At 34.2% G+C, this 17,332-nt stretch overlaps 1 protein-coding gene across 5 annotated transcripts in view; it reads left to right on the top strand.

Moving 5' to 3' along the window:
• Nucleotides 1-17,332, top strand: part of NUF2 (NUF2 component of NDC80 kinetochore complex) — a 38,443-nt gene that overhangs the window by 11,320 nt on the left and 9,791 nt on the right. For all 5 annotated transcript variants that reach the window (XM_055403546.2, XM_055403547.2, XM_055403544.2 and 2 more), the window contains exons 6-13: nucleotides 4,940-5,037; nucleotides 6,195-6,268; nucleotides 8,361-8,457; nucleotides 9,582-9,644; nucleotides 12,481-12,618; nucleotides 14,572-14,712; nucleotides 15,732-15,907; nucleotides 16,833-16,968. In XM_055403546.2, the coding sequence (XP_055259521.1) occupies nucleotides 4,940-5,037; nucleotides 6,195-6,268; nucleotides 8,361-8,457; nucleotides 9,582-9,644; nucleotides 12,481-12,618; nucleotides 14,572-14,712; nucleotides 15,732-15,907; nucleotides 16,833-16,968 (923 nt within the window). The remainder of the gene's footprint in view (nucleotides 1-4,939; nucleotides 5,038-6,194; nucleotides 6,269-8,360; nucleotides 8,458-9,581; nucleotides 9,645-12,480; nucleotides 12,619-14,571; nucleotides 14,713-15,731; nucleotides 15,908-16,832; nucleotides 16,969-17,332) is intronic.

The raw sequence follows: 17,332 nt of genomic DNA on the forward strand, positions 1-17,332 counted from the left end.
GTGGGCTACGGTACCTGGATCACAAAAAGTGGGACATGACTGAGCCTGCATGCAAGCAAAGACTGTCTAGTTATGTTTCATGGTTTCATTTCACACCTCCTTCATGGCTAGATACTAATGAGCAAATTTTCATATGCTTATTTGCTATCTATATATCTTTGGCGAAGGATCTATTTGAATCATTTAGCTACTTTTTAAAAATTGAATTGTTTGTCTTATGATTGAGTTGGAAGGTTTCTTCAGATATTTTGGAAACAAGTAGTTTATCAGATATGTGTTATACAGATTTTTCCTTTGGTCTGTTACTTGCTTTTTCATTTTCATAGCCATGTCTTTTCAAAAGCAAAATATATTTCAGTTTTTAATATTCTAATTGATAATTTTTCTTTTGTCATTCATAAAACTATTTTTTGCATTCTATCAGAAAATCTTGGCCTCAAGTATTTATTTGGCTAAATTTTACTCCTTTATTTTGCTGTATTCGTGTTATAGTTTCAGCCTTTATTATTTAATGCTAAATTTTTGTATATCCTGTGAGGCAAAGGGCAAGGTTAATTTTTTTCCTTTATGTATATGGTTATCAAAGTATTCTAGCGTCACTCATTGAAAAGATTATCCTTTTGCCATTGAACTACCCTGGCACTTTTGTCAAAAGTAATTGATTCTGCACATCTATTAGGATTGCAGGAATCTAAAACACTGACAATACCAAATGCTGATGAGGAAGGATATAGAACACCAGGAACTTCCATTTCTTGCTTGTGGGAATGCAAAATAGTATGGCAACCTTGGAAGACTCTTACTGTATGATCTAATAGTCATGTGCCTTGGTATTTATCTAGAAAGCTCATGTCCACACAAAAACCTGCTAACATCTTTTTGCAGCTTTATTCATAATTGTCAAAACCTAGAAGCAAGCAAGACATCCTTTAGTAGGTGAATGGATAAACTAGTACATCAAGCCAGGGGAATATTACTTAGTGCTATGAAAAAATGAGATATGAAGCAATAAAAAGACATCGGGAATCTCAGATGCGTATCGCTAATATAAGAAGTCAGTCTGCAAATGCTATTTACAGTACTATTACAATTATGATGATCTGAAAAAGGCAAAAACTATGAAGATAGTAAAAAGATCATTGTTTGCTAGGGACTGTGGGGCAGAGAGGATTTTTTACAGCAGTGAAACTATCCTGTATAATACTGTAGTTATACAGTGTTATATTTGTGTCATTATACCTTTGTCAAAATCCGTAGAATGTACGGATTTCTATGTACATTCCAAGAGTGAATTCTGATGTGAGCTATGGACTTCGACTAATAATGACATGTCAGTGTAAGTTCATCTTTTGTCACAAATGTACCACTCAGTGGGGGTCACGTTGATAGTGGAGTAGGCTGTATCAGGACATAGAATACATGGAAACTCTACTTTCTGCTTATTTTTCTGTGAACCTAAAGTGTTCTAAAAATTCTGCATTAAAAAGTCAGTGAATATATATATTTCTGGTGTCACTCTTTGCCCCATTGTTCTACATGTCTCTCTTTGCACCAACCATACTACCTTGATTACTTTAGCCTTTATAGTAAGTCTTGAAATCAGGCAATGTTTAAGTTCTCCAACTTTGTTCCCTATTTCATAATTGTTTTAGTTATTCTGGTCTTTTGTATTTTCATATAAATTTTAGAATTAGCCTGTCACTTTTATGCTGCTCTACCCTCCATAATCCAAGTGTATATACTTCCATTTATTTACGTTGTCTTTAATTTTTCATGACTATGTTTTATAATTTTCAGAATACAGGTCATATACATTTTGTTAAATTTATCTGTAAGTGATGTATATTTCTTTCAGTTTAAATTTTGGATTGATTGGTCATTACTAGTGTAGAGAGACAATTGATTTTTATATAATGACCTTATTTCTAATAGATTTTTAGAATAGATTCCTTAGGGTTTTCTACACTGTTTGAGAACAATGACAGTTTTACATCTTGCCAATCTAGATGTATTTTACTTATTATTCTTTCCTTCTGCAGTGGCTAGGATTTCTAGCATTATGTTGAATAAAATATTGAGAGTATGCATTATTGTGTTATTCCTGTTCTTCAGGGGAAAGCATTTAGGCTTTTATCAGGAAGTATGTTAGTTATAGGATTTTCTTTGATGGCCTTTATCAGGGTAAATAACTTCTGTTTGTATTTTGTATCATGAGTGGGTATTCACTTTTGTTAAATTTCTTCTCTGCATCTACTGAGAAAATCATGTGCTTTCTCTTCTTCAGTCTAGTGGATTACATTGTTTGATTTTTGAATGTTAAGTCAACTTTGTATTCAGGATGAACCCCATTTGGTTACGATGTAGTGTTTTTTAACATATTGCTGAATTTGATTTGCTAATATTTTGTTGTGTTTTTGTGATCATGTTCATGAGAGCTATTGGTCTGTATTTTTTTTGTAATGCTACTGCAGTGACAAATTTGGATATCAAGATATTGCTGGCCTTTCAGGATGAGTTTAGAGAGATTCCCTCTTTCATTTCTAGAAATAGTTATGTAAAACTTGTTTTCTTTCTTTCTTAAATGTTTGATAGAATTTACCAGTGAATCCAACTGGGACTGGAGTTTTCTCTGTGAATTATTAATTTATTTTTTTAAATAAATAAAGGACTATGCTGGTTATTTCCAGAGCTACTAAGTGAGCTTTTGTAGGTTACCTTTTTCGAAGAGTTTATCTATTTACTTTAAATGGGCAGATTTATTAACATACTGTTGCTCATATTTTTCCTGTATCATTTAACAGTTTTTCGGGTCAGCAGTGATGTCCCGCTCTCATTTTGACATTAGTAATTTGTATCTTCATTCATTTACTTTTCCCTGATCAATCTGGCTAGAGGTTTATCAATATTGCTGATCTTTTGAAAGAACCAGCTTTTTGTCTCACTAATTTTTAGGAATTTTATTTCTGTTTTTTGTTTTATTGTTTCTTGTGCTCATTGTTATTCCTTATTTTTTCATGCTTATGTTGGGTTTGCTTTTTTTTTTTCCTCCTAATTTATATTACTAAACATCTATATCAGGAAAGATAGATCAGCCATCAATTGAGATCTTTCTTTTAGTGCTATTAATTTCCCTCTAGCCTTGCTTTAGCTGCATACCATGAACTTATTATAGATGTTTGTGTGATAGTTTCAATTCCTCTACGTCCTCCCTGTACTTGACACACACATGCATTTGTGATTATAAATTTAAGTTTATCTTCAACAGAGTAATCCTGTGACTCTTTGGCTTCGGGAATTGAGGCCACATCCCTTCTGAGATATCTTTTGTTTTTGTAAGTTATTTCAGGATTATCATTGGTCAAGACCACTTTTTATCTGAATGCCTAATTTTGATAGTTCTTAGATCAAATATATAGTTTAAAATAAAAATCCTTACGGCAATGGGTCCAAGATTTAGAGTTCTCAGAGGAGATTATATCCTCACAGAGACGATTCAGAAACACTAATAACTTTGTCATTTCCCTGCATTTTTTCCCCTTCATCTACCATTTCACTAAGGATGTAGCATTTCTAGAGTCCCACATCTTTTAGGGACCTCAGCTCCAATTCCCTGTGTCATGTGAGTCCAAGGTGTAATGAGCTGTTTCTTCATGAAAGTTAATAATCCAGACTAATTGCTTATTGAGCCTGGAGTTATTCTCTCTTGATTCTCCTCATGTCTGGCTGTTTTTAATAAGACTTTCTCTTTATCACAAGTTTTCAGCAGTTTGATTATCAAGTGCCTTTAAAGATTTTATTTTTGTCCCCCTTCCTTAGATATGTTTATAGTTCCTTGGATGTTTATGTGTGTGTGTTAGTCACTCAGTCGTGTCCGACTCTCTGTGACCTCATGGACTGTAGCCCTCCAGGCTCCTCTGTCCATGGAATTCTCTTGGCAAGAATAATGGAGTGGGTTGCTATTTCCTCCTCCAGGGATCTTCCTGACCACGGATTAAACCCACGTCTCCTGCATTGCAGACAGATTCTTTACCATCTGAACCACCAGGGAAGCTGGGATATGTTTATAGTTTTTGTCAAATTTGGAAAATATTTAGCTATTCTATAAAAGTTTTTTCTACCGTTCCTTTTTGTAGGACTCTAATTACACATTTATTATCCTGCTTGATATTGTCTCTAAGTTCCTAAATACTCTATTCATTTTTTTCTCTCTGGCTTTGATTTTAGATAGCTTTTATTGCTTAGTTTTCAGTTTCATTAATCCTTTCATCTGTAGATATAATCTGCCGTTAATCCTATCTAGTGTATTTTTCATTTCAGATATTTTATTTTTCAACTGTAAAAGTTTGATTTGGATCTCTCCTTTCTGTCCTTATAATGCTATTGCTTTTCTGAACCTTCTTGAACAAACAGAATGTATTTATAGACTATATTATGAAGGCTGAGTCAAGAAGATAGAGTTTTTATATATTCTAGCTTCCTTGGCCTCTTTAAAAATCCTAATTTTTTTGTTTTCTCCAAACTCTAAATTCTGTCCTCGTGTCTCAGCAAAACCCAAGAGTTCTGTTTGTGATCTCCCCCTGGATACAGTCTGAAAATTCACTCAAGTGGTAGGCTAGTGCATTAGTAGGGTTCACCTCATATAGTTCAGTATCTACAACTTGTTATTTTATATATTTTAATCAGGTTTTCTGATTGTTTAAGATGGGATAGTATATCTGGTCTCTGCTCTCTCATGGCCAAAAATGCTTTTTGTCTTTTGGGTTTTTTTTTAATTAAGATAATTGTGATCATTAAGTTAGAGCAAATATTCTGTACTTCGGTTAATTAGCATACAAATATTTTTGTTCTGTATACTATAAGCAGAATATATGGTGGGAGAAAATAAATTTTCACTATTGTTTCAAAGATTTATTTAAGGAGGCTTGCTTTCTATTTTTAGAGGCAAAACGGACAACTCGATTTTTAAGTGGCATTATCAACTTTATTCACTTCCGAGAAGCATGCCGTGAGACATATATGGAATTTCTTTGGCAATATGTAAGATTCAAATGTATTTGGGGGATCATATACCAGATCAATAACATCATTTATGCACCAATAATATGTCTTGAAGTGGTTGTTACAGATAACTAATTTTTATGGCCATTAGAATCAAATTTACATATTATATTTATATGAAATTTCAAATTTAGTAAGCTTATCTCAGAATGAGATTTTCTTTTATATTTGGTTTCATGAGGGAGAGGCTGGGTTTTTTATTTAAATTTTGTACCAGAGACTCCTTTTCCTTTATTAGGAAATGGAGGGGAAGACAATATAATAATCAAATTCTTTTTCTTTAGAGTTTAATAGATAGTGTAATGTTCTTTAAATAATTGAGAAATATGAAGTTTGTATTTGATTTCTAAATAATGGCCTAATTAGGTGTTTTGTTCTGTTTATCTGCTTGCTCAGCATTGCATTATAAGAATCAAGTAAATCACTTTAAACTCCTTTTACCAATAATTTAGAGAATTTGGAAAGATTTTGGGTCATCTGTGTGATTTGTTCCCATCTGCCGTCAGTTTGGGGTACCATACTTTTAGAAAAGCACTTGGGTAACACCAGAGAATTAGTACTTAGACAAGTGAGCTACATAGATAAATATTTCCTTGTACAAATCATGATTAGCCTATACCACCTAAACATCAAATACATCAAACATCAAAAGTATACAGATGTGTATGCCAACACACACTAATACACAATTTTGCTTGGCTAATTTCTCATTTTTTTTAAGATATGGCTCAGACTTCTATCATCTTTGTGACCCCTCTGTGATAACTCCTTCCCAGACATTACCCAAGTCGGGTTGAATGTCATTATATTCAGTCCTATGACAAGTTGTGTAGTTTTACATTTATTTTTCTGACTCCTTAAAGAGACTAAACTATGTAAGTCCAGAAACTACAAGTTAGTCTTCTTGGGAGTTATTCCTGGCACCATGATTAACTGTGTTAAGAACTCAACATTTGTATATTGAATAAGAAAAGAAATTCCTAACTCATTTGTCATAGGTTCCTAATTCTTTCTTAAAGTTCTTAATTCTCATGGTGAAAGTTGTAGAGTGTGCAAGTACTGGTAGATATTTTTTAAACACATCACTGATTATGTTGAAAAATGTTAATATTAAATTGTTAAAATTGCTTTAATAGAAATCTTCTGTGGACAAAATGCAGCAGTTAAATACTGCACACCAGGAGGCATTAATGAAATTGGAGAGACTTGAGTAAGTAGGAAATTTACAAATAAATGCAGTTCAAAATGCACAATGAAGGTAAAGAGTATTTTACAATGTACAGTCTCCTTCATCTCTTTTGTCTTCCTTACTAATAGAATACTTAAGTTGACCTTTTTTGAAGAAGAAAAGCTAGTGTTTGCTTCTTTTAACTGTTAATATACACATAGTGCATTCTTTTATTTCTTTTTTTGTTGTTAGCGCATTAGCCAGACATGTTTAGCGCCATTAACTTACTCTCCTAAATTATATCTAGTGGTATTTATCTTATGTGTAAGCAGTAACTGACAGGATTCTCTTTCTTCCTTCAGATCAGTTAATTCTTTAAAATTTTTATTCCTTCGATGGAGGTTTATTGTTTGGTTTGTTTTGTTTTCATTTAAAGGTCAGATAGGAGAAGAAATCATTCAAGGGTTATAATTTCTTGGCTTTATATATATTGATTTTGAACAAAAGGATTTTTTTATCCCTTCTAATATGTTGATGTTTTGAGTTTTTCTGCTTCAGTTAAAAACTTTATAGCCTGCTCTGACATAAATTGCCTTTAGGGACAGCAGTGAACTGAAAGACTGGGAGTAGGGGGCTAATAAAATTTAAGTTGGCAACTTTGTACATTGTTCAAATATCAGCAACTGCAGATATGCAGATAATACGACTATAATGGCAGAAAGTGAAGAAGAAGTATAGAGCCTGTAGACAACGATGAGAGAGGAGAGTGAAAAAGCTGGCTTAAAACTCAACATTCAAAACAGATCATGGCATCTCACCCCATCACTTCATTTCAAATAGAAGGGGAAAAGTGGAAGCAATGACAGACTTTATTTTCTTGGGCTCCAAAATCACTGTGGATGGTGACTGCAGCCATGAAATTAAAAGATGTTTGTTCCTTAGAAGGAAAGCTATGACAAACTAGACAGAATATTAGAAAGCAGAGACATCACTTTGCCGAGAAATGTTCATAAAGTCAAAGCTGTGTTTTTTCCACTAGTCATGTATGAATGTGAGAGTTGGGCCATAAAGAGGGCTGAGCACTGAAGAATTGATGCTTTCAAATTATGGTGCTAGAGAAGACTCTTGAGAGTTCCTTGGACTGCAAAGTGATCAAACGAGTCAATCCTAAAATCAACCCCAAATGTTCATTGGAATGACTGAAGCTGAAGTTCCAACACTTTGGTCACATGATGCAAAGAGTCAACTCTTGGAAGACTGATGCTGGGAAAGATTGAAGCAAAAGGAGAAGGGGGTTGTAGAGAATGAGATGGTTAGCTTCACTGACTCAATGGATGTGAATTTGAGCAAACTCCAAGAGACGGTAGAGAACAGAGGAGCCTGGCTTTCTGTAGTCCAGGGGGTCTCAAAAAGTTGGACACAACTTAATGACTGAACAACAACAAAATTTATGATAAACAAGTCAAAAGAGAAATGGCAAACTGGAAGTGAAATTTGCAACATTTGCAGCAAAGTGTTTCAATCTCTAATAATGCCCATGTAGTATTTCTAAAATACAAAGAACTACAAACTGATGGGAAAAGATAATTTTTAAAATGGGCAAGGAATTTACAGAGGATTAAGTGCAAATACTAATTAAAAATATGTAAAAATCATTAAACTCAATAGCAGTCAAGGAAATGAAAATTAACAGTTCTATACCACATATCACATATCAAAAACTGAAGTTGAGAGCATTCATATGGAAGAGACTGGAACATGTGAAAGTGCTCTTAGGAAGGATTTGTGGAGCAAAACAAATGGATGATACAGTAGAGAGATGTGAGGAATTAGAGCCAGAGAAAGATGGAATCAGCACTAAAATTAGGAATGGAGTTAGGGTAGATGTGTATGCAGATGAGTCCATACATAGATTGGTGGCAGAAAGGTAAAGAGCTCATCTGATTTTTATTTTTGCTGGGTAGTAGAGTCCAGGTCATGGATTTTAAATTATTGTCATGTGGAAGGATGAGAATTCAGAAACATGAAAGCAGATAGTTTTTTTCATTTAGTTGTTGAGGAGCAGAGACCTTTTTTGGACTTTCTCGGTTAAGAACTTGATACATCTTATTTTAACTTATTTTGTTGTGGTCAGTTCTGTTCCAGTTGAAGAGCAGGCAGAGTTCAAGCAGCTTTCAGATGATATTCAGGAGCTGCAGCAATCACTGAATCAAGAGTTTCGTCAAAAAACGGTATCTAAGAAGGGTACCCAAACCCTGTGCCTGGGTATCCAGCCTGGAGGGATGGGGTGGAAAGGGAAATGAGAGGAGGGTTCGGGATGGAGGGGCACATGTATACCTATGGCCTATTCAGACTGGTGTATGGCAAAAACCATCACAATATTGTACAGTAATTATCTTCCAATTAAATAAATAATAAAAATATTTTTATATATTTACATATATAAAAAATAAATAAAAACGGTGTCTATTGTTAGATACCTTAGATCTTTTTCAAAAGTGTTTTGTATATGTGATGTGAAGGGGCCAACAGCACGTTACTTTCAGTTACTCAACAAGTAGAATATATTGCTGCATCCATTTGTTCACCTTACAATGAATATATATTCCTGTTGTCCAGGTCAGCAGAATTTTAATAACTGATTATTGATGGTGTCAAGGGTATATGCTATCTTGTTGACTAGAATTAAGATTTTATTCTGTATTTAATCCTAATGTTTCTAAATTGTGCACCGAGGCACCCTGGATGCTACTGCAAGCCCTCAAGGGTGCTTCAGGATATTTTAAATTTTAAAGGAAAACGACATTCAGCATCTGTCATACACTGCTTGAATATCTAGCTCAAGGAGGTTCACAGTTTCAACATGAACTCATGTTACCTTCCTTTCATGTCTTTTGAACCTGGGTTTTTGGCTTTTGCCATAATAAAAAGCCAGTGCTGTGTGAATACTGTCATGCAGTAGGAAAGGAGAATTGCCTGTGACCCATGATTCTAAGATGTGTGCAGTACTCAGTTTTTACAGTATACCCAGACCCATCCAATTTGGAAGTAGTTGAAGCTGTTTAAGAATAAAATAAAAATAGTATTTTTCTTTCAATTTGCATATATTAATTTTTCAAGGGGCTACTAAGTTGTTAGGACATAAATACTCAGTTATTTGAATTTAATGGCCCAGTAAAAGATCTGTTATGGGTTTATTTTGGCCTTAGGGTCATAATGAACAGAGAAAGTTTGAGAATATCTGGTCTAATCTATTTAATTCCTCTACTTTCTGACTTCTGTTTTGTGAAAAAGCATTGACTAAATTTAAATCTGTTTGAATCACTGTAAAATAGTTGTTTGCTTTTTTCCCTAGATAGTGCTGCAAGAGGGAAATTCACAAAAGAAATCAGATATTTCAGAGAAAACCAAGCGTTTGGTAAGCATCTTTTCATTTAACTAAAATTTAAGGTTTGAATCTTGTGTGTAGGAGTATTTTAACTGCATTATTATTAAACGTTCCTCTCTTTCTTCCCTTTATTTTAAGCTAATTGATCTTTTTCCAATAGAACAGATGACTATTGTTTTAAAAAATACAGAAACAGAAATGTATGACAAAAGTGAAAATCACCTGCAAATTCACCACACAATCAGATACATGCCACAGATTACATTTCTCTAAGCAAATGTACATATATATGTGTACTTTTACATAAATGATATTATACTCTATGTGACTCAAGGCTGCTTTTTCTCACTTTATAGTGTAAATAGTTATCGTATCTATATAGATCCCCATTATTTTGATAACTGCATCTTAGTGTCGATCCTGTGTCCTACTGATAGACATTCACATTGCTTCTAATTTATTGCAATTGAACAATAGCAGTAAACAATATTGCAGTTGAACAATAGCATATGTGTGCTACACACCTATACATGTACATGCTCACCAGGCTACTTTTTATCTTAGTAGATTCCTAAATGTAGGGGTTTTGAGCTAAAGAGAATTACACTTAAATTTGGCCCACGTTGCCAAACTGACTTCTAAAAAGATATCAGTGTAGAATATGAGAGTATTCCTTTCTCTGCATTGTTGTCAAAATTGGATATTTTTATGTATTTTTTTTCCTTTTTAATCTGTGTCATTCTTATAGAGGAATCTTCATTTTGATTTTTTATTTTTCAGTGATTTAGACCACCTTATTCAGAGGTTTGTTATTATTTCTTACTTTGTGAATTACCTGTTTATGTTCATTTTTAATTTCACTTTTTTTTAAACCTCATGAGTTAGGGGTTTTAACTCTGTCTTTCAGATTCATCATTTTTTCCTATTTGAAGGTACATGTTTTTATGTAGTAAAATTAATTCTATGTGTAGAAAGGCCTATCTCATTCTTCATTTTTTCAGTCCCATATTTTCTCATTGTACTTTTATGATTTCCCTATTATTTTGATACTTATGTTTTATAACTGGTTCTTCCCTGGTGGCTCAGACGGTAAAGCGTCTGCCTACAATGCAGGAGACCTGGGATCGAGCCCTGGGTTGGGAAGATCCCCTGGAGAAGGAAATGGCAATCCACTCCAGTACTATTGCCTGGAAAATCCCATGGACAGAGGAGCCCTGGTAGGCTATAGTCTATGGGGTCGCAGAGTCGGATACGTTCTGAAACTTACTTTAGTATAATATATTCCTTATTTTTCTCACTCTTTTTATTTCCAGATGTTTTTATCAGAGTAGTATTGACTATGGTTCAGTTTTATTCATTTCTGTGTCCCATTTAAATCTATATTAAAATAAAATCACTTTGTAGTTACATTTAATATCAAATTTTAAAATTTTTGTGAAGGTACTAAAAGTGATAAAGAGTCAGTGCTAATGTAAGGAAATGATCTTTAATTTCATAGGGTATTAAAAGAGTAGATAACGTGGTGGTATGCTAAATTCTAATAATAAAATAACAAGTATATTGTTTCAAACATTCAGTTTTGGCTTCTAAGTTAGTTGATGAAAAAGTAAGAACTTTTAAAAAGATTTTTAGTTAAAAATAATTTAGACGAATTATACAAGTGATACAGTAATACATTCCTGTTGTAAATGTATATATATATATATATATTTAGAGAGAGAGACGTGGAAGACCCTCTTCTCTTATTCAGCCTTCCCTAGAGGTTATACCTTACCAGTCCTTGTTCTATGCTATCACATGCACATGTATAGATGCATATACTTATTTGTTGCTGTTTTCTTCTGTTTTCATAGGACTGAGTTTGTGTTATGTAAGAGAGTTCTCAGAGACCCTTCATTTAGTTCCCTCAGTTCAGTTCAGTCGCTCAGTCATGTCCGACTCTTTGCGATCCCATGAATCACAGCACGCCAGGCCTCCCTGTCCATCACCAACTCCCGGAGTTCACTCAAACTCATGTCCATCGAGTCGGTGATGCCATCCAGCCATCTCATTCTCTGTTGTCCCCGTCTCCTCCCACCCCCAATCCCTCCCAGCATCAGACTCTTTTCCAGTGAGTCAGCTTGTCGCATGAGGTGGCCAAAGTATTGGAGTTTCAGCTTTAGCATCAGTCCTTCCAATGAACACCCAGGATTGATCTCCTCTAGAATGGACTGGTTGCATCTCCTTGCAGTCCAAGGGACTCTCGAGAGTCTTCTCCAGCACCACAGGATAGTCTGAAATTCAGGAGAAGGATATTTGTTTTAGTTCAATAACCATATACTGAGTACTTTCTCAGTGCTATTACTTTCTTTGGGTTGTGGGAAAGCAAAAATAACTGTTCACAACCCCAGGTTGCTCAGTTAATTCAGAAACACATATTAAATACATAATTATAATTATCATGTACATGATTATACTGTTTATAGAAAGAATGCAGAGCAGGTAGAAACAGGATTTTCAAAGGTTAATGGAAATTCATTTGCGGTACAGGAATCAGATGGTAGTATTCCAAGATCAGAAAGAGGTCACTTGTAACTGTCCAGACATAAGGCAGACTGGAATGACCAGACTGTGGGGTATAGTAGGAAGCTGGTGGAAGGTGGCACTGGGCAGGAGAGGAAGAGCTCCACAGTGCTGTACAGGGAGCCTGATCTGTGGCCTGTAGACAGACGTGAGCAGTCAAGCAGGAAACTGATATGGTCAGAGTTTAATATGTAGTTCTGACTACAACAGAAACAGACCCAATTTCTTTTTTCTTTTCCATTATTATTGTGGCAAATCACTAGTTTTATTTTATATCTAATATATTTAAATGTTTTTTCAACAGAATGAACTAAAATTGTCAGTGGTTTCTTTGAAAGAAATACAAGAGAATTTGAAAACAAAAATTGTGGATTCTCCAGAGAAAGTTAAGAATTATAAAGAAAAAATGAAAGATACAGTCCAGAAGCTTAAAAATTCCAGAGTGAGTTTTCTTTTTATTTTAATGCTTTTCTGTCCCTCTTTTTTTTTTTAACAACTCTTGTTTAATCATGTGTTAATTTTCTAATTCCCAAATTATCTGTACATCTCTCCCTCTTAGACTTTTTGCCCTTGTAATTTTTAGCTCTTCTCTAAAGTGGGTATAAGAAAAGAAAAGTATAATTTCAAGACATTTTTTTAATTATGCAACAAATTTTTTTTGCCCTGGGTGATCAAAAACAGAAGTGATTTGTTCTCATAAGACTTAGTCACTATATCTTAAGGGAGAATGCTGTTAATTTTATAACCAGTTATATAATTTTAAATTATATACTATGAAAAAGTATAGGATATGTATGTATGGAGGCAGGAAGTATATGGGAATTCTGTACCTTCTGCTTAATTTTGCAGTGTACCTACAACAACTGCTCTAAAAACAGTGTTGTTTTTTAAGCACCAAAAACAGAAACAAATAAATAAAAAATAGCATAGGTTACTTCAAAAAAGCATAATGAGACTTCTCTAGTTTAGTGTTGTGAAAGTTAGAGGTAAAGATGGGAAGGAAGTAGAAATTTATGCTTACATCTGAAGGATGAACAGAGGTTATCCTAGTAAGTTTATACCCTGAAGACCATTCAAAGCAAAGGGAACAGCATGTGCCAATTGTATGAGGTAAATAGTAGAGAGGAAGTTATATTCAAGGAAGAAAGTGTGATGTATAAGAAGAAGAATGGTATGAGATGATGATGGAAAAATAGGCAATGGGCAGGTTTTTCAGGATGCAGGATTTTACCATAAGAGCAGAAGTGCACCATTGGATAATTTATGAGTCGGGGATGTTGGAACATGGTATGATTTATATTTAAAAAGATTATGAGTTACAGTGGGAGATAGGTTTAGAAGGGGATAGAAGTAGAAGTGGGTAGACAATTTAGCATCCTTTGTGAGGAAAGGTTTTAAAACTGTTAATTGAAAAAAAGTTTCTCGTTATTTAAGTCATTTCTGATAATTGAGAATTATCACATAAGAATAGGCAAAGATGAATGGAAAAGTAGTGAGAGCCCAGAAATAGATCTGAGTACTTGAGGTCTATTTATTTAATGAGCAATTTTGATTCAATTGGCTGTTCATCTAGAAGAAAAGCAAGTTGGGTCTATACCTTGTACTATTTACAAAGATAAATTCTAATTGGATTGAAAATTTAACAGTTTTAGGTGAACATTGATATTATCTTGGATAGAATTTTAAAATTAAGATTGAAAACGCAAAAGCTGCAGAAAAAAGTAGACCTGTGAAACCTATATATAATGCATATGATAGGTAAAGGGATTATATCTATGATATGCAAAGACACAAAGAGTTTACGAATTAGTAGGAAGAAGATAGCTTAGTGGAAAAATGAGCAGTGCTATGATTAAGCATTTCACTCAAGACAAAATCCAACTGGTTAATAAAGTGGGAAGAGGGGGTAGACTCGGAAAGAAGCCTTTGTATTATTGCAGTGCTTGTGGTTAACATATGCTTATTTCCTAATTTTAGAAGAAGAATTAATCTTTTTGAAAGAATTACTTGTAGTAATAGTTATACAAATGAATAGGAAGATTGTAATTGGTAATATAATTGCCCAGGAGTAATTGGGAGTAGTTTGAGTATTAGCAGAAATGAACTCTTTTAAAAATCATTACGAATAACCTTTGGAAGTTACTTCAGTGAGTGATTTAGTAAAATTATGGCGTGTTTTCTTTGTTCAAGGATATTTGACAATTAGGAAGCCTAATTGTATGTGCTTAGACACATGTCAGTGATAGTGCTTTGTTACTGACCTAGAAACTTAATTGTTCTTTGCTCTTAAGCTTTCAATATTAAGTACAGAAATTAAGAACTAACAAATTGACATTACTGCAGTTTCATAAAAGAGTGTCAAACTGGTTTCTTTTTTTTTTTTTTTCTTTAAAAGCAAGAAGTGATGGAAAAATATGAAATCTATCGAGACTCTGTTGACTGCCTGCCTTCATGTCAGCTGGAAGTGCAGTTATATCAAAAGAAAATACAGGACCTTGCAGATAATAGAGAAAAATTAACCACTATGTTAAAGGAGGTTTGTATTGTGTGGGATTTTTATGCCTTTTTATTATGTAATAGTTTACTATAGCCCCTTGGATTTGCTTTTACTTTCTGTCGCTACTTTCTTACAGAAAAGCAGGATCATTCTACAGTGTAATAGATGTGGCACTGTATGCTCAGGAGTAAAACACTATTCTTTTAAACAGAGCAGTAGTGGGCCCATTGTTACCTTCAGATGAAATGAATAATATATTAATTAACATAGCATATTGCCGTGTATATTTTGGGAAAAAGTAATGGAATTTTAAACTCGTTCTGACAGTTGGAAATGATCTTCTAGTCAGTAAGCATAAAGTCCCAACTTACTGCCTAACACTGTAGCTAGGATATATAAAGAGATTTAAAGTTCATGATACAGACCCTGCCCTGAGTGACGTGGACCGCTAATGCCAACGTTTTTTAAAGTTTCTCAGGCAGCAGCAGTAGGCTAGAAACTTGAAAATCCTTTTCACTTCATCATCCCAATCCAGACTGTCCCCAGGATCACTAACATAGATTTTGATGAAAGATTTCTCTCCTGAGGGAAGAAGGGGCTGGAAGGTGAGATTGTCTGGGATATTCTTTCCCAATTACATACTTCCCTTATCTCCCATCAAGAGTCAGAAAAAAAAAAAAAGGGATTGAGATCTACTGGTTTTAATTGTTTCTGGGGTCCGCCCTTTCCACTTTATTCCTGCTCCTTTAATTCAGACCCTCGCCCCCTCAAACCTAGCCTGTTGGCTGATCTTGATAAGTTCTTCTGTTCTGGCCCTTGCTGATAAAATGACGTGATAAACACGCCTCTCTAGGTGTCATATTCTTTCTCGGTGTCCCTGCTGCCTTCCTGTTGTCTCTTTTGTTGAGTTTGCATTCTTGTGCTGGGCTTTCAGTGTTTATGTTTTATCACATTCTGAAATTGTATTTTATTACAGCTCATCCTGGAAGACAGTCCTTTATTTTGTTTGTAAATTCTAATTTGTTGTATTGACTTTAAATATATCTCATAAAATATAGAGCCTGAACTTGGAGGACCAAATTGAGAGTGATGAGTCCGAATTGAAGAAGTTGAAGACTGAAGAGAATTCCTTTAAAAGATTGATGATTGTGAAGAAGGAAAAACTTGCCACAGCACAGTTCAGAATAAATAAGAAGCATGAGGATGTCAAGCAGTACAAACGCACAGTGATTGAGTATGAGTTTATTTTCAAGTTAATGTATTAGACAGTAATTAGACAAGCATATTTCATTTTATTTTCCCTAAGATTCCAAACCTCCTCTAATGTCAAAAAGGTATCCCACCTTTGGGTGACTAAAGCAGTTATGACTCATAATGCTGCTACATCTAAATGTATAGAGATGTTTTAGGTATTAGTTTTTTATTTTCCTAATAATCACAATTCTAAGTCCTTTGCATAATTTTTGTTACAAGGATTCTTGTGCTATTGCTTATTTCAGTACATTTTAGAGCCAGCGATCTAGAGTTGTATTAGAATGAATCAACTAGTTCATGTTATTGTTCAGCTAGTCTAGAGCATTATAGCATATTTTGAGAAAAAGTCTTACTTTTTTATTTAAGTAGTACTTTGCAAGAATTTTGTCACCGTGATTGTTGGCTGGTATGTTTGGATGTTCTTCCCATCAGTTCTAAAAATGTGTTTTTAGAATAAATGCCCGAGATATGTCTATGAGATGACACTGTTTCAGTTTCTAAAAGGTATATTAGGATGGTCTGAAGATTTCCTTTCCTCTTCCTCATGCAGATGAAGAAAAAGGGCAGAACCTGAGGGTTTTAATTTGTCACTTGCCTTGCAGGAAAGTTGCATTAATTCACACTCCCACCAAAAGTCATGAGTGAGTGCAGCTGGGAGAGGTGACTTAAAAATCTCATTTTTAAATAACAGCCTTGTGTGGAAGAGTAGCTCTTCCACACAAGGACCTGATTATAGCACCACCTTGTGATTCTCATCTGCTTGCTTTTAAATCTTGAGATGTAGGTGTGTCAGCCAAATATTGATACAAATAATCTCTTTGGAATCAAAATTAGAGTTAAACGTTTGACTGTTTAATGAATGCTTAAGTGGAATTATAATTTCACCCGTCTCTCTTTTCCTTTAGAGACTGTAATAAAGTTCAAGAAAAAAGAGGTGCTGTCTATGAGCGAGTAACCACAATTAATCAAGAAATCCAAAAAATTAAATTTGGAATTCAACAACTAAAAGATGCTGCTGAAAGGGAGAAACTGAAGTCTCAGGTGAGTATACGTTCATAGGAAATAATTTCAGATAATCTCGTGGGTTTAAAATGTAAATTATGCCACCCTCATTTTGAAGATTTTGTCAGTTCTTCAGAGTAAAAAGTGACCCCTCAGGTCTGTTGCTTTTATTTCCATTCGTAGTATCTTTTCCATTATCCTGGGATAGTGTGCATGTATGTCTCCTCACACCTTTTCCTTACTCACCATTTTTCCCTGTCAGCACCTAGAATCGTGCTTTGCAGTAAGAGTAGGTGCTCCAGAAAGTTTCTGGATTTTTTTGATAAATTAATTTAGATGGTGATTTAAAGTAAAGTCTTCCAAAAAATTTTTGTATCTTTTTTCCGATAAAAGAATCTCAAAG

Source organism: Moschus berezovskii, chromosome 4 (assembly GCF_049115385.1).
Source record: "Moschus berezovskii isolate FMDL1 chromosome 4, NW_MosBer_1.0, whole genome shotgun sequence".
In the NCBI taxonomy this organism is placed as follows: Eukaryota; Metazoa; Chordata; class Mammalia; order Artiodactyla; family Moschidae; genus Moschus; species Moschus berezovskii.